Below are 21,101 nucleotides of genomic sequence, written 5' to 3'. Positions count from 1 at the left end.
ATTCGTGTTAAAACGTTAAAAGTTTCCCATTAGAATAGCTTTTGCAAAGACAATTAAACAGAGCCAAACATTAAAAAAGTCGTTTTATTTAGTAGAGAGAAAGAAACTCAATCACGAGCAGTTATATGTTGTGTCTCGATGAAAGTCCAAACACAGAATCAAAATTCAATACAATATTGATGAAAATTAAATTAAAAAAATTGTTTTTAGTGAAGTTTTGCAGTAAAAGTGTAAGTTTAAAATGTATTTGCGTGTTAATTTCATAGCTAAATAGAACAAAATTGTATTATCAACAAATAACTAATGCAACATGAAACATAATTTACTTTAAAATTATTATGTTTTACTCTTTTTTTTTTTTTAATATGGTTAATTATTCGTTGTAATGTAAAATACTTCTATTATTCATATGTAACAATTCTCATGAAAATAAAAATCTGTTTAAATTGTACTGCATCCCCATACGCGAGCGACAGAACTGCAAAGAGACTAGCGCGTTACTCAGCCCCAGGGGGTTGGCAAGCGAAGCGAGCAGGGGTCCTGCTTCTTATAATTTTTAACTGGGGAAGGTATGTAATCATACATTGCTTTATTCTAAAATTTAATGGTCAGTAATTAAACTTTGATGGTGCATAATGGGGCAAAAATTTAATATAGCACTTCCTCAGTATGGAACTTGAACATAAAAAAGATGTTTATGAATGTGTGCTGCAAGCAAATGGAAGTTGTATTACAGATTACTTTTTGGACATATGATTATTCAAAGTAATTAGAAGGTGACATGAAATGTATAACCTTAATAGATTAGTCTTTTTTTGCTTCAATGCAATTTCATCTTCTAATTCCAATATATGTTAGCTATATTTTTCTTTATTATAATTCAGTCTTATTTAAATATTTAAGGTGAATGAGTGTTTTCCCTTGGTGAGAGATCACTAGAAAAGTTCTAAGGCAGAGTTCGATAAGACATGCATGCTTTTCCTGTAGGTCATTTCTCACTCTTAGTAGGTTAAAGGAACTGTTTTGATAACCTTTGGAGACCCCCCTTTTACCCTGTTGACGTTTACTGTTTATTTGTATTATTGAGTGACGTTTTTTGCATGAGAAATTGGAACATAATGAGAACATTCTAAGGGGTTTAAGGGAGCAGAGCAATGAGAGAATGGCACATTTTGTTAAATACCTTTTTGAATATACCAGTTAGTTTTAGCAATTTTACTACTTTTTTTTTTTTTTATAACACTCCGTATGCTTAACTTGAGTTTTACAAAAAGAAGAAAAAGAAAAAGGTTCGCATCAATTCAACCCCCACCCCAATTTTATTTTTGAGTTCATCTGCTAAGGCCATCGTGAACTGCAATTTACCATGTCTACCTGAGATATTTTTAATTTGAAATGGAATGGAAGTATTTAACTGCTAACTACAGTGCTACGTGTATAGTGTTGTACACTACCTTGCTGAATACAACTCAGAAAATTGCCAGTATTCTTGAGCATATTGTAAAGATATGCTTTTCAGTGTTAAGCCTGAACAACTCTCAGGATAGTATTCTGCTGCCATGTAGTGGATAAAATAACATTTTGCAAAAATAAAAAAATAAAATGTAAAAAGAATGATTCTATGATTTTTGCCATTTCATAAGATAAACTCATCAGTATCCATGAGTGGTGCAGAGCTTCCAACGAAAAACACAATGACAAATAAAGAAATTGTAAGGATAGTTTTAGAATTAACTGAAACTTAACTATTGCTTGAATCGAGTGATAGTGATGATGATGATGTGAATTAGTCATCAGACGTTAACGCAGGACGGTGAAACTGATGCATGATAACGGTACTGTATGGCCATTCTTCCATGATATGTCTGGTGAATTTGGTCATATGAATCTTCAGCATGTTGCGACAATAGCTACAAGACAAAAAGGCAAAATAACAGCAACTGAATTCAAGGACAGGCATGACATGAGCAGTTTATGGCGTTTCGTTTACAGTACGGCAAGTGTCAGTGTTCACGTAAGGGTCAATGTGGAAGTTGGTAAGCCTTGTGCTGTGGTAGGCTGCTATAATAACATGAGTGGGGGTGTCAATCGAGCAGACCAGACACTGACATTCTACCCTAAAATTGTGAAAGCAACACAGAAAATATTGTAAGCAAAATGTACTAAGAAATACGCTTCTACTGTCCTCATTGCAACATTGTGCTGTGCTTTGGTGACTGTCCCAAAATGTATCTTACAAAGGACGTATACTAAATATGCATCAATACAGTAGACATTTTCCACTGTATTTATGTTGATGGTTTCATATTGGTATTTATAGGTTTCTATTGGGCATCATAACATTTTTTTCTTGTTGATAAATGTTCAATGCTTTTGGCTTGTTTTTCCAGGATGTCAATATTTAGTTTATTTTTTAAAAACAAAAAAAAAAGCTGTTTTTTTGTTTTTGTTTTTTTAAAAGTAGTATAACTGTATTTCAAATTATAGCAATTGCATAGCACTTTCAATAAAGACTTATATACCTAGAGTCTTTAGAGTCCCGGCATGTATTTATAAATAACAAAAGCCATAAATAACCGTAAACCGACCCAAACTTTATTTGAAGCCAGGTTTTTTTTTTTTTTTGTTTTTGTTTTTAACTTAATTTTTAATATTCATTAATAAGTTCTAGTCATAGTCTGCTTCTCAGTGCAAGAATCCCAAACCATTGTTACATTTTTGTGGTTATTGCAGTGTGGCTTCTGACACGTTCTGCAGTGCTCATCTGTTTTGCAGTCCAGTCGTACTGAGCATACAGTAATACAGTATGTGGCACCGTCTGTGATGTTTGTCCAATTGTGTCTTCGTAAGAAGTTGTTTCAGCAGATGTGACTTGTGGTGTTTCTCTCTGTGCATCTGCTAAAGATACCTGCCTCATTCACTTTCAATTGTGTAATCCTCACCTGAGCTCTCGCCCCCTTCCTATTCCCTGCCCAGATAATTCAGGATTTGATGGTATTAGAAGTATCACTCTGCACTATCTTTCTGTTATATAGGTGCATTGTTTGTCTTACTGCTGCATGCCTCTCAGTTTCTCTCTGCCTCCTCATATGCATCAGTGAGGTGGGCTCTTTCAAGGACTTCCTTTGCTGCTAAGTGTCCGTGACACTTTTTTTCTTATCTTAATGTAAAAAGCAGCAAAAGAGAAACAGAGCTGTACTATAAGGACAGCTTCTGTGTTTTTTTTTTTCTCCTCCACTTTTGCCTCAGTAAGAAGCTGTTTCAGGTGATACAACCTATGCAGTTTCACTCTGTGTAGCTTCTGTAGCTGCTTGCCCCTTCACCTTAGTTATCATCCTCTTTGAGCTCTGCCTCTTTACAATTAGCTGCCCACAACATTCATGATCTGATGGCCTCAGAACTATTAACTGTGCCCTGCTTCTCTCTCTGACTCATAATCTGCTATCAACAACAGGGTTTATTTTTAGGACTTGTTTGCTGGTAATTGTCACAGCATTTCCTTTTTTTTTTTTCTTTCTCTATAAACTTATAAATGCCTGATAGATACAACATTTACCACCAAGTTTTAGGTGAATAGATGATCATACTAAACTAATTTTAAACTATTTTGCCATGTTTTTGGTAGTAAATTGTGGCATACCTGGGGAACTATGTCCACACTGTATTATTTACCCTGTGAGAGCTGTAGACATGATGTCCCAGGTCACTAGTGACCCATGGTATGTATACAAGGATCAAGTGGTTATTGTCAACTGTATGTTTAATTCTTTTTGTATCCTGTTTCTGGAAAATGCGTCATGTGAAAATGTTAAGTTGTCTGCCCTTGTAGGTGTGTGTATTTGTGCATATATATTTTGTAATCACACATGATCCATAACACTATCAAAGCCATGTAGTCAAGTTCAGCTTTACAGGGACCCAAGTGTATAATGGAAAGTGGATTACCTCGAGAAAACCCCTTATTTGAAACATACAGCTTCATACAGGCAGCCATTGGGTGCTGCATTTAAATCCAATACTCTGAATCCGTGTACAGTGGCAAAAGAAAATTTTATTCACGGCAGTTTAATTTGTCTTGATGGTGTCCACTGTTAGAGGTGCTAGATTAAACAGGGTCTCACTTTATTTAACTTCTGTATAAGTGTATACAAAGAATGATGCTTTCATTCTTTCAGGTGCTCAGAGTGATTCGCCATTTTATAGCAGTGAAGTTCTTCCTTTTAAGATTCTACAATAATGTCAACAACTTATTAAGTCTTTCTGTTTGTGGTAACATTTATGTGTATTTATCCATCATTTAAGAGTCACTTTCTAAATATTCCCAGTGTACTTTATTTGTTTTGTTAGGTTAAATATTTAAAATATATATTTTTTTATTCTAAAGAGAAATATGCCACTTGTAAAAGAGTAAGTCTGAAATGTACAACAAAAATACCAATGTAGCATAAATCCTTTTAGATGACCTTCAATCACCTCTCTGCCTCCCTTTCCCCTTCCCAATGCACTTGTCCATATTTTGATGGTTTATAAATGAGAATACAATACTCCCGCTGATAAATGCATGTGCAAATGTTTGTGTGCACTTCTCCTCCCAAACTAACCAAATATGAGATTTTCCATCTTGGATCCTCCCAAGAATTTGTTTCTCTCTTTAATATTCAAATTTATTGTGAGTTTTGGTGCACCGTGAAGTGACATTTTGGATGAGCAGAGATCAGAATCCATTTGCATTCTCAGATTAACTAGTAAGGGACCTGTCAGTTGTGGTTTTTTTGTGTGCTAAAGCAACATACATCTGACGTGTTGATCTAAATAAGGTGTGTTTTCTCTTGTCTTGTTCAAACAGAAATTAAAATGACAGCCATCTGCCCGGCAACTGAGAAGCACATCAATAAGTATCTGCGACAGGAGATCTTTTTGATTCAAGAAAACAGCAAAGACTATAAAAGTATTACCCTCCCCTACATTCAAGCTGGAAGTTTCAGTGTGCAGGTAACAAAAAAATTAGTATCTAGTGGCCTCAAATGTTAATTTTTTCCAGGAGGTCTTCAGTTGTTCTTTTTTCCCCCTTTCCATGCCAAGCTTTTAATGAAAAGCCAGCCATACCTTTTTTTAAAAGAAAAAAAATATGTTTACTTATTTACTTCTATCATAAATTGTATTTATCCCCAAAATATGTTATAATTAACAATAAACACAAATTGCTTTGAAAAAGTGTCAGTCCAGTCAGAAATACAATCAGTTTCATGTTTTACAGAAAGAGTTAAGATTTACAGTAATCCCTCCTCGATCGCAGGGGTTGCGTTCCAGAACCCCACGCGATAGATGAAAATCCGCAAAGTAGAAACCATATGTTTGTATGGTTATTTTTATATATTTTAAGCCCTTATAAACTCTCCCACACTGTTAACATTATTAGAGCCCCCTAGACATGAAATAACACCCATTAGTCAAAAGTTTCAACTGTGCTCCATGACAAGACAGAGATGACATTTCTTTCTCACAATTAAAAGAATGCAAACATATCTTCCTCTTCAAAGAAGTAAATGTCGGGGGCAGAGAATGTCAGAGAGAGAGCGAGCGAGAGTAAAGCAAACAATCAAAAAATCAATACATGCTTTTAAGTATGACGAAGCACCGCGATAAAGCGGCATTTTGTAGAGGAGCGTCCGTATTCTCTAGGCAAACAGCCTCTGTGCAAACAGCCCCTCTGAGAGAGTGAGAGAGACAGAAAAAAGCAAACAATCAAGCACCGCGCGGGAAGCACATCATATATCATTGAGGAGTTTTATTAAATATGTAAAACATGCTCTGATTGGGTAGCTTCTAAGTCATCCGCCAATAGCGTCCCTTGTATGAAATCAACTGGGCAAACAAACTGAGGAAGCATGTACCATACATTAAAAGACATAATGTCCGCAGAAATCTGCGAACCAGCGAAAAATCCGTGATATAGATTTAGATATGCTTACATTTAAAATCCGCGATGGAGTGAAGCTGCGAAAGTCGAAGTGCGATATAGCGAGGGATCACTGTATTATTCTTACCCAGAACAGAGAGGTAATTGGTATTAAATGTTTTCTGCATCCTCATGTAAAACAATAGGTGTTTTGCAGAAATGTTGGCAACAGACAGTACACTTAACTTGGAAAAAGCATTTACCAGTTCTTGCCAAACTCTAAAGAAGCTATGCATAGTTCAATAGAAACAAAATAAGATTTTCATCTAGTTTAGGCTTATTGATTTATAGAGCCATAGTTTTACATAATTTACTATGTTAAAGCACAGTTTAAAATTAATATGGTTAAGATTTCATTATTTCCTTTTTAATGTACAAAACTGTTACTCCAAAGATGGAGCTTGCTTCACAGAATTAAAATTATAATATCAGTACAGAAATGACTTAATAGAATTATAATTCAAAGTGCATGCTTTTTAATTCATTTTTGTGCATATTTGCTAATCTTTTTGGGGTTTAGCTTGTTCAGTGTACTGTTGTTTCCTTCCCTGGTAACAATAATCCATGTTTATCTTTTATTTTAATGTCATGGGTAACTTTGAGAAGAGTTAGTTCAAAAAAAGATTAAAGTGTGTTTTAATGGTGCAATTATTTATCAAACAGATGTGAGTTACAATTGTGTTAAGGTGATTTAATGTAGCCATCATTTTGACACTACAAGTCAAACGGTGTCTGACATGGCCCCAAATAAAGAACTGAGGTTTTTACATTCATTCTCTGATTGTTTGTCCATAGAAGTCTGCCCTGCAAGTACCCATCTGTTTTCTAACTGGCATATAGAAAACGGGCTAAATTACATACTCCATGGCTGAATTTAAGTTTGCAAATAGCAAATTTGTGTCATTTGTTTTTTCAAGGCAAATTAATGTTCATTAGTATAACCCCTAAAATCGCAGTGAAAGACAACGTATGTGCTTTATTATTATCGGTAACTGTTTCAGTAGCAGCCTTAGCAAGAACAAACGGAAATAGCAACAAAAAAAAAGAATCCTAGTATCTGCATCATTTTTTTTTCTTTCAGTGTAGTGCTGATGGCTGGTCCTTCTTGGAGCAGCAGTTCAGAAAAGCAGCCACTAAAAGGAGCTGAAATCCATACAAGCCATACACACTGTCATTGCTGTTGTTACATTATTATTTCATATTTTTTTCTTTTTATTACTCATGCATCTGCAAATCACAAAGCACCTATGACACTGTAGCTTGGTTCCTGCTTGCAGCACTCAGATGGAGTCCTGTGGTGCAAATGCATGACGTGTTTTGGTGCCAAAGAAATACAGGGAGAGCAATTTTAGATCAGGAGAAATGCTGGTTAGTTAGTAAGACAGTGACAGGGCAAGAATTGTGAGCAATGTAGAAAGGCAGGCAAAAGCGTCAGGGTTTCATATCACGGTATCTATACTAATAAAAGGCAAAGCCCTCACTGACTGACTGTCTCACTCATCACTAATTCTCCAACTTCCCGTGTAGGTAGAAGGCTGAAATTTGTCAGGCTCATTCCTTACAGCTTACTTATAAAGGTTAAGCAGTTTTCATTTCGAAATTCTACACGTAACGGTCATAACCGAATCCTATTTACGTACATATATACATCCATAGCCTGCAGCTCGGTTGCTGTGTGAGGCGGAGTGCGTCCCCCATCACCACGCCTCCCACGTAGTTGGCTGCCTACCTATATTGCGTCCCCCCCATCCCCACGCCTCCCACGTAATTGACTGCCTGCCCATATAAGGCCGTCCGTCAGCAGCAATCCAAGCTGTGAGAAAACAGTAAAAAGGAGGCATGTCAGATGTTGTGGTACATTTTCTGATGCAGCTAGACGGAAACAACTTTGTGACGCTGCCACCAAATACTCACAGAAAAATCCACAAGTTAATAGACACGCTGTAGCTTAATACTCTCAGGCAATTCCACAAGTTCATACACACGCTGCCACTAAATATTTGCAGGCAAATCCACAAGTTAATACCGGGAATGCCTGTTAAACATCTTAGATTCACGAGTACGAATTTGGGTAGTGAAAACTTCGATGAATGAAACATGTTATCTTTACAACAGTTGACAAACACAGAATGTAACTTGAACACTACACATCCTCCAAATATGAACCTGATTGAAAGAAATAATGATAATCAAATCCTTGATGACAGCAACACTCATAACAGTCACAAAACAATTACATTGACAATCATGTTACGTTATTTTTAAAATGTTTCCTTTTCTTTTTCATAACTTCTTTAACACAGTACTTCTCCGCTGCAAAGCGCGAGTATTTTGCTAGTTCAGAATAAAAAGCAATTTGGCATCTTTGTGTTTGCCCAGGGGATTGGGATTGTCATGGTATCAAGTCAAGGTCCAGACAATCTGGCTACTTTTTTCGTGCAGCATTATTTTAATAAAAGTAGTCTATATTTTTAAAGACACCTCATCATATTACATCATGTGTCAAACCAGAAGCTACATAAGACGGAGACAAGGTATGTTGGGTGACAAAGCTCTTTATAGTTGACTTTTTAAAGCGGCGTAATAAGGGGTAAAATAAGAATTATGGGGTGTTTTCCATTAGCTTTAATAAGAAGGTCTTAGGATTAAACAACAATAAGGGATCTAAGGTTTAAGAGTGAACGGGACAGAATCAGATACAAAACGAAACATTTGGGGCACTTGGAGAAGCGTTTAGTTAAACTGCTTGGTACGCTTATAGATCAAAGTGCAGAGTGATGGGATACCAAAAAAAAATGTTGTGAAGATAGAACTTTGTCTTTTTACAGAAACTCTTTAAATGAATAAATACATAAATAAATAATAACAATAAGTTAACCGTTCAAAATTATATAAAGGTTGATCATGAAAGTGAAACACAAAAACAGTTCAGTAAAATACTGCTGCTTTGCATAGCACATCTTGAGTAACATGATGCCAAAATTAGTGCAGGTGAAACAAACAACTATTTTTAATCAATCAAGGTACAGCTTTTACTTTCGATCTTATATGAATTTGAATTATATTTAAATACCAATTTTCCATCTGACAGCCCTAGTAGTCCCTAATGATACCACCCTTTATAAACCCTGTACTAGTTGTTACACTGTGAAATGCTCATGCCTATCACAAATTCAGTTCAAGCCCTGTATTTTATTTTGATATTGATTAATGCCAATACTATTGTAAAAATGCTGTTGCTATTTGTATTTATATATTTTATATTCTATTACAGAAAAATGCCTTATATTGTTCACTTGAATGGTGGAGATACATGTAATAAAACAAATGGAGTTTCTGTTTTTAACATGGTATCATGTAAGTTATCAAGTATCATGGTATTGAATATAAAAATTTTGGCATTGTGAGAATCCCTACTTAGAAGAATTTGGACACAAAGATCATGCAGGTTTTCATCCTTATTGCCTGGTGTATGTTCACTTTCTTGATGAAGCATATAAAAGCTAGATTTATATAATTTCTGAAAAACTTTGTTGAGTCCCACCCCACAATTTTTAATAGCAGTCAACATCTAGTGAATGTAAGAAATTCAAGTTATATGTTAACAAATGGTTGTAGATATAAAGTAAACATTCAAATTAAGCTAAATGCTCCATACTGATGAAGAAGAAAAAATCAACAGAAATTCCACTCAACAGTAATCACACTTTTTTTTTTTTTTTTTGGATTATAGTGGGTTTACAACATTCTGGAGAAAAAGGCAGAAACAGAAAGAATTGTATTTGAAGATTCAGATCCTGAGACTGGCTTTATATTGCTGCCTGATTTTAAATGGGATCAGAAACAGGTGAGTTATGTGCCTGCTATTGTTCATTTCTTAGTAGAGTAAAACCTCGACTATCCGTCACTTGATTAACCGTCCATCTCCATTAACCGTCAGGGCAAAAAAAAAAAAGAATTGCACATGCCAGCATGTACCTATTACTACTGCCACATGATACATTTGGAGCTATGCACATTGGAACACCTCTCCCTTATGCTACCACGTAGTGTTTTTCCCCAGCATACCTTCAGCTTTAATAGTGTTTCGTAGCTTTTCTCTTCTATAATAAATAAATTGCCATACATTATTATGGCTGATAAACATATGTGTATGGTGTAGGAGTTGTCACAAAAAACTGAAATGTGAACTGTTTATGAAATGGCAAAAGCACTTCAAGTACTGCTTCAATTTATGGAGAAGGAAGAACAACAATGAACAATTTAAAGCGTGATGCTGATACAATTTAAAAAGTGATAATGGAAACCACTGATGGTAATGTTATTCTGTATTAATTTTCTTCTGCATTGTAATTTTCTTTTAAAATTCTGTTATATTATGTTTTGTTAATATACGAGGGGGACCCAAAAATGACCAGAAATATTTTTAAAACATGTTTAATTTAATTTTCTGTACAAACTACAATTAGTCTCCTTCAAAGTACTCTCCATTGGCGGAAATACACTTATCTAACTGTTCCATTGTTCGAAACATTTTTTAAATTCGTCTGAAGTAATGCCCATTAATGCTCTGGTCGTTTCTTGTTTTACCTCTTCGACGTCAGCAAAACGCCTTCCTTTCAAGTCTTTTTTCATCTGAGGGAACAAAAAGAAATCACACGGAGCTAAATCCGGTGAGTAGGGTGGGTGGTTCAGGGTAGTCATACCGTTTCAATAACAATAGTTTCTGCAACACTTTTTTCAAGTAGAAAACAAAATTTCACTGCCGCGCGGTGCTCACGATAATCGGCCATTGTAAAAAAAAACAACGCTTGCACAAAACTACTTTTACAAAATTCACTGAACACAAGCACAACCTTCCAGATTGATGGCACGTGGCAGACTGACTTGTGAGGAGTGTAACTAGATCGCTCTAGCAGCCCGACCACGTACTACAAGTACCAACCTAACAACAACAAAATTCCGGTTATTTTTGGGTCCCCCCTCGTATTGTGATGAGCAGGCAGCTTGTGATGCACTGTGCGGGAGCAGAAAAGGCGGAATGCTGTGTAAGTGATAGGACTGGGTGAAGGGCTTCTGTTCTGTGAGGGGTGGGCACACCTCTTAGGAGATGAGTGACAGGAGAAGGTAGGAGAAAAAGGATGGTGTTGTGAAAAGAAGTTTTGAATAGGGAGCCGGGAGACAATAAGCAGGAGTGTTTGTGGTATACAAAAAGACGGAACCTGAATGGCAGGAGAGAATTATTTGTAGGGAAAGCTTTCTTTTATTGTTTTGGTGATGTGTAACCCAAATAATGGTGTATAAGCCAGGGCACCGTTTGTTATGGAATGAAGACTCCAGGTAAAACATATAAAACTCCAGTATGTCTGAGTTGTATTTTCTTATTACGCTGGTGGGTACAATATTATATAAATTAATTAATTTTGTTAATACTATTTTATATTTTGTTAATATAGTTTTTTTTTTTGTAAATAAATGTGACTATTTGATAATCTACTGTATATCATTTTTAAAGTAGCTGTTCTGTTATCCATCTTGTCTTTTATCTGTCACGGCCTTGGCCCTGACCCCTGATGGATAATCAAGATTTACTATATTTTGAAAAAGTATGCAGTAGTATGCATTGCTTTTTCCTCCCCTTAAATACTTTTTTTTATTGTTATGGAAAATACTGTTACCTTGTTACCATTTGTAGGTTGTCATAAGTTGTTTTTTTCATATTCTCAATTTCCTACCAGCAAAGGGAGTGATGACTTAATGTGGTATCGAAAAATTAGTTGAACTAGCATCATACAACAATCGCCTGGTGGAAAATTAGTTTGGTTCAACTTTCAGGTTAATGGCTAATAGGATCTAATTTAAGCTCATTGCATGTTTGTATATGACTCTGCTGTTTTTCTAATCAATGCTCCACCTAATGTGAACAGTGTATCTTTGGGATTACATTGTGCAAAAAGAATAAATAGTATATAACAAGTGCATGTCTACAATATTGTAGTTCACCATCCAGTTATCCTTTAGACAAAAACAAAAAATATCTGACATCTGTGGTCATGGGCCTTTAGCAAACATATTGGGATTCCAGCTCTCTCCCCATGATTAGTGGGTCATTTGCAGTGTAAACCAACATATTCATGCTAGTGATTCCTGTGACTAGTGGATCATTTGCAGTATAAGACAACATGTGCACATTGGTGTTTCCAGTTGGAAATGTTAAATGTACAAAAATGGATAAGAAAATCACTGGATTCTAAAATTCTGTTATCGTTCCCCAGGTAATACTTGTGGGTTCATGTTGTTATTGCTGTGCAAATCATAGAATGAATTTTAGGAGTTTGGAGTTCATCACTGTGCAGTAAATACAAGTGTCATGAGTGAACAAGCTATGAAAATTGATATTTGTATCAGCATAAATAAGACATGCAGATGAGCATCAAATATGTCATTTATCTGGGCTAACTTGATAATTTAGTGGATTGCTAAATGATAATTAAATATTCTATTTGACTAGTCAACAGAAACTGGTAATCTGGCTTGACTGTGGTGATTTAACAACCACTTCCCCAACTGCCCTAAAAACATAGGTTCAACCAAACCATAATGTGAAAATAGTGTTTACTGATTACTGTCTTAACACATGTTCCCTGTAAGTCCTTTGTGATGTGTGCACTACACTTCTGTCCTGCTTATTATACCTGTCTTAGCTTAATTTTGTCTGGCTATTTAAGACAAAAAATTAGCAGCAGAAAATTTTTCATAGTTCTACTAGGTTAAGTTAAAACTAAAAATAAAACTGGTCATGTTTTTTTGGTATCTTCCATAAACATTTTTCTAGGTTAATATATTGATAGTTGTTAGTAGTAATCGGGTTGTTTTTATTGTTTTAAACATGCTCACTTGCTCTCCCCTTTTTTCATCATTAAAAATGGTAAGCTGTACAGGTTGATGAAGGTCCAAACTATGAAAAGGAATACAATTCTATTATGGAATGTCTAGCAATCTGAAACGAGCTATGATAGGTCACTGAATAAAATGTGACAGGAAGCCTTTTGCTGTTCCATGGGCTGTTCTTGTTTTGTTGCTACCTATTTTTAGGAAAGCGTTAAAATTGCACAGATTTTTATAGTTCTGTGTAAAAGTCTTGGACATCTTAGATTTTTTAAAAAAAATTGTCGTAGGTGTTGTTTCAGAAAGACCAAAGAAAGATTTCCAAATCTTCATTTTCCAAAAATAATGAACATTAGAGGTTTTTAAAAATTTTGTTAAAGTTAGTAACATTAGATAACTGATCACCTTTACAGTAAAACTTGATGACTTTCTAAGACTTTAGCCAAAAGATGACAAACAAGAGCTAATAATCAAGGATATAATGAGTTAATTGAAACTCTTTAACTGAAACAAACAGATGTTGAAGGAATAAAACTTGGGAGTAAGTCAACCAAAGTAAAAAGTGATGGTGTGTAAGATGTGATAATATGGCCTTCCAGTGATCAGTCTTTATACCATGACAAGAGTAAGCATTACAACAAGACACAAGGTGGAAATCTTGCATCAGCAAAGCCTTTCCCAAGCAGAAATATCGCCACAGACAGGAGTTTCAAGATGTACTGTCCAAGCTCTTCTGAAGAAGTAAAAAAAAAAAAATGGCAAGGCTGAAGACCAGAATCTGAGAGCAGCAGACAAGAGATGCATTAGCTTGATGTGCCTTCAAAATTGTAAGGAGTCCACCATAGCAGTCGGCTTTGAACACACACACACCCCACTGGAATCCAAGAGTACTTCTCCATAGACTGGAGTCATCTTGTCTTGTGTTGGTCTTTATAGAAGAGTTGCTACTGTAAATCCATTTTTCTGAAATGAAACCAGAAACCAAAAGACTTGCCTACACACAAAAATGCAAAATACTGGGGTGCTGAACAATAGCAGAAAATACCGTGGACTGATGAGTCACAATTTGAAATTTTTGGCTCAAATAATTTTCGGTTTGTACTTAAACATGATTGAGATCACTACTGTATATGGATAAGTTTCTATATCAAACAGTTAAGCATAGCAGATGTTCCCTGCAGATCTGGGGCTGCATTTCTGCAAATCTGACGTGGTCAGAATTAAAGGAACTGTCAATCCTGAGAAATACAATCAGATTCTCATAGATCACATTATATACCATCAGGAAGACATCAGTCCAAACTTCTTTCAGCAGCAGGATAATGACTGCAGACAAAATTGCCAATATCATAAAGATCTATCTTCAGCTAAAAGAAGAACAAGGAATTCTGCAACAGTTGGCAGAGTCTTGATCACCGTGTTATTTAAGCTGTCTGGAATGAGAGACAGAAGCAGGCAAGATAGCCATATTCTGCAGAAGCACTTGGCCAAGTTCTCCAAGATACTTGGAACAAACTTGCAGCCAGTTATCTTATAAAACTGCAAGATGGTGAACCTAAGTGAACTGATTCAGCTTTAAAGGCAAAGGGTGGTTATACCAAATATTGATTTAAATTAGTTTTTAAGTGTTTACTACGGTTGTTTTATAGTATTTTTAATCAATACTTAGAACCTTTTTCATTTTTTTTAAATAAAATCTTCCCTTTACAGAATTTGTGCCTGAGACTTTTGCATATTATGTGGATCAGAGAACCATTGTTCAGCACATTGGTTACAAACTGGGTATACCTACGTTAAGTGAAATTGTAACTGTACACTAGCTTCTCCAGTTTTTTTCCATTTGCAGTTAAGGTTCAGTATGAAAGGCTGCACATACTCACTGAAATTGTTTGCACATTATAAATATGGTACAAAAGGAAAGAGGATACTTTAAACAGTGTCATCAGTTTAGATAATAGTAACATGCTGCTTTAGTTATAGTCAGTTTTGTTTCTATATTCCAAAATATCATCATTATAACATTATTGAAAAATATGTGTAGCTACTTATGTTTTAAGTAAGTTTGAGTTTATTGTAAATAGTGTTTGAGTATTAATATATGTTCTATTTAAATAAGTGATATTAAAACTTAAGCAAGAATTCTATTGCTACTTAAAATGAGCTCAAGAATTAGAATTTGCCGATATTTTATATGAATTGGAATTGCAGGTAAATGCTAGTTGTCGTTAAGGAAAGATAAAACAATAATATCAGCATTTCACATAAACTTCTTGCAGTGCCTGACAAATTTAATTATGTGTATACAGTACATTATTTTATTATTGGCCTCTGTTAAGATTGGATACTGAACTTTTGCTATAGTTAGTCTCATGAAATCAAACTCCTTGTAAATAATAGCAATAACATTAGGAATTTTTGGAAAGGGTTTAAGTGTAGAATTTACTGCTGCTTTGCACTGCATTCTATAAATGGCCTTAGAGGAGGTACATTCTTTTTTGAGATTTTATGTAAATTAACTCAACGTTATGGTAATTTTTTCAATAAGATTAAAATCGTGCTTTTCACATACCTTAATGGATGAATGGGTCTTTATGAAATATGCATATGTATTTGTTGGACTGGGCAATTTAAGTAGCCTAATGAGATGCTGAAGGAAAAATGTGGCCATGATTGAAAAGAAGAAAACAACTGGCCAGGATTTGATTAAAATGTTTTTTTTTTTTTTTTGTTTTATGCAGATAACAACATTCCATACCTTTTCAAAATTGGAAAAATTTGGCAAAGTAAATGCAAATCTATGGCTGTGTTTGAGTGGACCCTGTGATAGACTGGCACCTTGCCCACAGTTTAATTTTTTACCTTAAGCTTCCAGATTAAGCCATGGCCCACATGACTCTGAATTGGATTCAGTTAGATAGAAAATGTTGTAATGTTCTTAAGAGGAGCTGAAAATAATCACTGACATTTCAGAGTGTGACCTGGATGTTGGCCTTAAAAACATAATAATCCTGTTAAACACTCTAGCTTCTGGGTTTCCAAAACTGTGAAATAGGACACTAAGTTAAAATCCATGTCTAAAATGTGACTGAAAAGACCATTTTAATTGGTGTGCTGTGAATGGTAGTATCATTTCCCGGATTTCCTTAAAACCATTCATTCAATTACCATTGCAGTTTAATCAGCACTAGTTCCCAGTTGGTGTCTGCTTAGCTATGACTCTTAATGGAGTGCAGACCTAAGGCTGTGTTTAAAAAATACGCATAAGGTTGCACAGGATGAAGGAACAGTTAAATTACCAGGAAGTTTGTTACACTAGGTTTCCAGGACTTTAAATATATGAATAATGCATTAAGAGTACACATGAAACATTGACCTCTTTACTCAACACACCTTCATGGGCATTGTTTTTGTAGTCAGAATGGCTGGGACCAGAATATTTATTAAAAAAAAAAAGCAGTGGTAGCGCTGCTGCCTCGCAGTTAGGAGAGCCGGGTTCGCTTCCCGGGTCCTTCCTGTGTGGAGTTTGCATGTTCTCCCCGTGTCTGCGTGGGTTTCCTCCGGGTACTCTGGTTTCCTCCCACAGTCCAAAGACATGCAGGTTAGGTGGATTGGCGATTCTAAATTGTCCCTTGTGAGTGTGTGTGTCCTGTGGTGGGTTGGCGCCCTGCCCAGGATTGGTCCCTGCCTTGTGCCTTGTGTTGGCTGGGATTGGCTCCAGCAGACCCCCATGACCCTGTGTTCGGATTCAACAGGTTGGAAGATGGATGGATGGATGGAAAAGGAATTTTTAATCAACTTTTTGTTGAAATACAAGAGCCAGCATTGTAAAGAAATACATAAGCCATTTTAACAAGAGTTAAAATGATGACCCATTTCTCAGCATGACTCAACAACACAAAGGCAAGGTGTTCCAAACAAACCACCAAGCAAAGGAACAGCAAACTATTGACCCCTTAAGAAGAAAAGTAAGTATTAGGGCTGTTGTCAGGACTATGGGACATACACCGTGTAGATACAGTATATCATAACTGTCTCATTTATTAGTGTAGGAGCCAAGTTGTCCAGCTGATCCTTACCAAAGGGAGAATAGGTGTAAAGGAATCATACACGCCAGACCAAAACCTGAGCATAGATGGGGAGTTCCAAAATATATGCATAAACATGCCTGGTGTGTTCAGGTAACAGAGGCGTGACAGAGATCAGGGTATATTCCCTGGGCATATTGTTTATGTTACTTGGAATATAATTGGTGAATAAATTTAATTTTGTGTTGTTGGTAATTTGCATTTTGTGATATAAAGGAGACATTTTTTAAAACTAAATTCCATGAAGTAGATGGAATAGAGGAAAGATCTCATTGCCAAAATGACTTAATTGTTAATTGGCAATGAGAAGGCTTTCAGAGCATTATGTATAAGGTTGTTACTGGTTTCTGGCATGGAGAAAATGTGAGTGAGAAATTATAAGTGGAATGGGAAGCGAAGGCACAAGAGCTTGGAATTTCACAAGCTTTAAAAACAGATGTAAATTTTAAGTAAAAGAAAAAGGAAAAGGATGGAATGAAAAAGGAAGATTTTAGAGACTGGAATGTCTGAAGGCCTGATTTATCAACTGTATTACACAGACTGCAAATACCTCTGCTAGTTCACCTCCAATGCTCAGAGCCAAGTAGTAAATAAAAAAATAGATACTTTGCGCCAGGCTGGGCAGGGGACCAAAATGCCATATTTCTTGTACATAGGTGAAAAGAGGACCTATCCTTGAAGATTGGGTGGTGGGGGGAGACTTTTATGGATCTTTAAATATGTAAAAATATGTATGTGCGTATGTATAACCTTATGTATCGTTTTCAGGAAGAGCTCTTATGTACCTCTTTGGCCATATTCTTAAAGGAAGAAGGTTTTGTATTTACAGCCTTCACCCATTTCCTTGTTCTCCTAGCTTTGGTAGTGGTGGGATGAGTTGGAACAGCTGTATTGGCTGTTGACGTGTATCATATGAAGCCAGCAGTTTAGCCCACATTTCTGGTGCTCTAATGCTGAGCACTTGTGGCAGGAGGAAAGAAAATGGAACTGAAGAGAAACAACAAATACGGAGTACATTTGTATAATGCATCTTATCTGTGCATTTATGAACTTTTGGAATTATTTTGTTTTCACAGCTCCCTCCAAACCACTCCCCATTCCCATTGGTCTTGCAAAACTTTGTATGGCTGCTCCTTAAGAGATAGAAAGATTAATACAAAATATACACAAGTGTCAATGCAGCAAACTTCTAGAATATTAACAGTTTCACAGTTGTCAAGTTCCAGTTGTATGAGATGCACTTCTGCTTCCTGAGACTCTCAAATATCAAATGGACAAAGGTTTGTTATTACAGTTGAATATGTACATTATGAAAGATTCAAAACCAAAGTTGTTCTAAAAAGGTTGTGCTTTGTTTTGTGTGGGGGAGTAGTAATGAGAAAAACACAATGAATCAACTTTTAAAACTCCTAACTGCTATATGTAGGCATGTTTACATAAATCTAAGAATATTGACTTTAGGTGACCCCTGACCACACACTCCCAAGCTTCCAACTGACATAATTTACAGTGAAAGACACCCACACTGTATTTATCCATGCACTGGATGAGTATTGCTTCTTAGTTCTATAGCCTCAAAGGGTGAAGAGGGAGAGGGAACCATGGATCTGTGTCAGGCATATTGTGGTCTGTCTAATGACCAATTATGGAGCTGTACTTTGTATTCATGGACATCACATTCCAAGTGTGATGCATATTTCTACTCTGGAAATTTGTTAAATATGTGGACTTATTTTTTCTACACCACACTTTTCAAGCAAGGCCTGGTTTAATGTATTTTGTTAATATTTATTTAAATATTCGCAGCATGAAAAAAAATAAGTAGTATATGCTACTTTAATTTCTGAAATATAAGAGAGAAAGGGAGTATTTACTGTTTTAAGTTCTGAAAAAGAGACCAGTACAGTGCAGATTTTAAAGTTGTATCCCAAGTGCAAAAATATACTGTGGTAATTTCTCAAAAGTTCAAATCTATTTAACCAATTTAGTATACAAGGTTAAAAAAATGAAGGCCCACCTTTTTGGATGTATGGCAGTGTCTTATTTTATCTGTCACAATGTACCTTGCCCAAAGATATAAATCAGAAATTCAACTCTAGCAGTTACAATTGATTTGTTGTCAGCCTTTCCCCATTTTGGTATGTCAATTAATCTGTGGAGTCTATGGTTATATATGTAGTATACACAAAAGATCTTCCTGATCTTATGTCATATTTCTTAATTTGAATTGCATATAAGAATTTTGTTTACAGTATAATATACTTCATGATTATTTTGATACTTGAATGTATGTTGTGCTGCTGTCTGAATGGGGAAAAAAGCCTCCTTTTCCCCAACACCAGCTGCCGTTTCAAAGTTTTTTGTAGTATGCAAGAAAGCCACATGGCAAAATTTTGAAAGAAACATATAACAAATTGCAGAGTGTACTTTTGTTTGCTGTACATACCCCAATATCTAAGATATGAACTAGTAAGTAGGCAGTAAATTCAGATTGGCTAACCAGCAGTTGCATACACACACCCACAAAAATTAAGCAAGAACATCAAGCTCAACCCTATTTTAAATAAAATAAAATATAAAGAGGACAGAGTAGCAATCTGAATTGAAGAAGTCCTGGAGAGCATATTTCATTTTTATTTTCTTCTGTGACAAAAAACTGTATACTGTTAGTAGTACAGCTTTAGAATGAAAAGAAGATGGCTATCTATTCTATACTGTGGCCTTGAAACACTACCACATAATGTGTCTTGAATAGTAGGTAAAAAGAAATAAGTTAAATAGACTGATAAATCAACCTATGGTTTATGTTTTGAATTCTAAACACTTAACTGAATAAAACATCAGCATGTACTATAGTTTTTTGGTTTTTTTTTGCATTTCATCATGCAAATGAGAGGTGGGTTATTGTGATTTGTCTAATCAGACATTGTGCCCTTATGAAATGCCTATCATAATTAGGAAGAAATCGTTTTTGATTTCTCAGTTTAATACTTGACCCTGTCAGCTGATCAGTTACCTTAAACTAAAGGTGAAGGTAGCAGCAGCTAAATCTTTATTGGACAAATGTGCTGCCTGGGCACATAGGGTTCTTGTCTGCTTTCAGATTTCTGCACTTTTTCTGTTTCTGAACAATTCTATTTTTTTATCTGTTAATAAAGTTTTGTTATTTGTAAATAAACTGCCATTTGATTTTTATTCAAGTATTTTAAACTTAAGTGTTACCTGTTACTGGTAAAATAAAGGTATAAAGTAAAGCTAGATTATACATCTTTTGTTTCTGTCCATTATTTGGTTGATTTGTTTTTTGGCACTGTTTTGATTTTGGATTTAAGTTTAAAATGCACTGACTAGTGAGAAGAGGGCGTTGATTTGTTGCACATATATTTTTTTAAGCTGTCATCATGTTGGCTGGATTTTCCATATCCACCCTTTAAATTTTTACAACAGATGGGCTGCTCAGAAACGATTCAGTGATCACTTCTGAGTCTTTTTTTGTTCTTTTTTTAATGCAGCTGCTTTGTATGTAAGTAAGACGTTAGTCTGCCTGTATTTATTTTGTGATCCTGATGAACCAGATGATAGGAAGTTGACATACTAGCTTCCTTGTTGCCTGTTAATTGCTACATTGCCCAGTTTCATATATTTCAACTGTTGTTCCTCTTTTAGCAGACTCAGTTTTTTAAAAATCCTTCCTAAAAAAGACAAGTAGTTCTCTTTATTCATCATTTTTAAATGGTACTAAAGTAATACTTCTTTTTTTCAGTCAGAAACCCTTCCTTTTTTCTTTGGTAAAGATGGGATACATTGTAGACATACATTTCAATCACTTCTGCTAAAGACATAGTTTTAACTTCTTAGACTTTTGTTTTTCAAATGTTTTAAAATACTGTGTTTTCATTCTGATTCAAGTGCATCAGTATTACTTTGAAATATTGCTAAGGAGTAACTTGAGGAAGAGGCTGTACATTGGCAGTGTCACGTGTGTGTGTTTTTGTTTTGTTTTTTTCCCCTTATTGGTAATTTTTAGTTACTTTTTATTCTCCTCTACATCATAAGGTGGATGACTTATACTTGATTGCAATCTGCCATCAGCGTGGGATCAAGAGCCTTAGAGATCTGACAGCTGACCACCTCCCCCTGCTACTGAATATCCAGCAACGTGGACAGGT

General features: G+C 35.4%; 1 protein-coding gene across 1 annotated transcript in view; it reads left to right on the top strand.

Moving 5' to 3' along the window:
* dcps (decapping enzyme, scavenger) overlaps positions 1-21,101 on the top strand; it is a 51,959-nt gene that overhangs the window by 19,511 nt on the left and 11,347 nt on the right. The window contains exons 3-5 of the mRNA XM_039764076.1: positions 4,847-4,992; positions 9,693-9,806; positions 20,989-21,099. Coding sequence (XP_039620010.1) covers positions 4,847-4,992; positions 9,693-9,806; positions 20,989-21,099 — 371 coding nt within the window. The remainder of the gene's footprint in view (positions 1-4,846; positions 4,993-9,692; positions 9,807-20,988; positions 21,100-21,101) is intronic.

Source organism: Polypterus senegalus, chromosome 9, assembly GCF_016835505.1.
Source record: "Polypterus senegalus isolate Bchr_013 chromosome 9, ASM1683550v1, whole genome shotgun sequence".
In the NCBI taxonomy this organism is placed as follows: domain Eukaryota; kingdom Metazoa; phylum Chordata; class Cladistia; order Polypteriformes; family Polypteridae; genus Polypterus; species Polypterus senegalus.
This window is presented reverse-complemented; position numbering and strand designations above follow the sequence as displayed.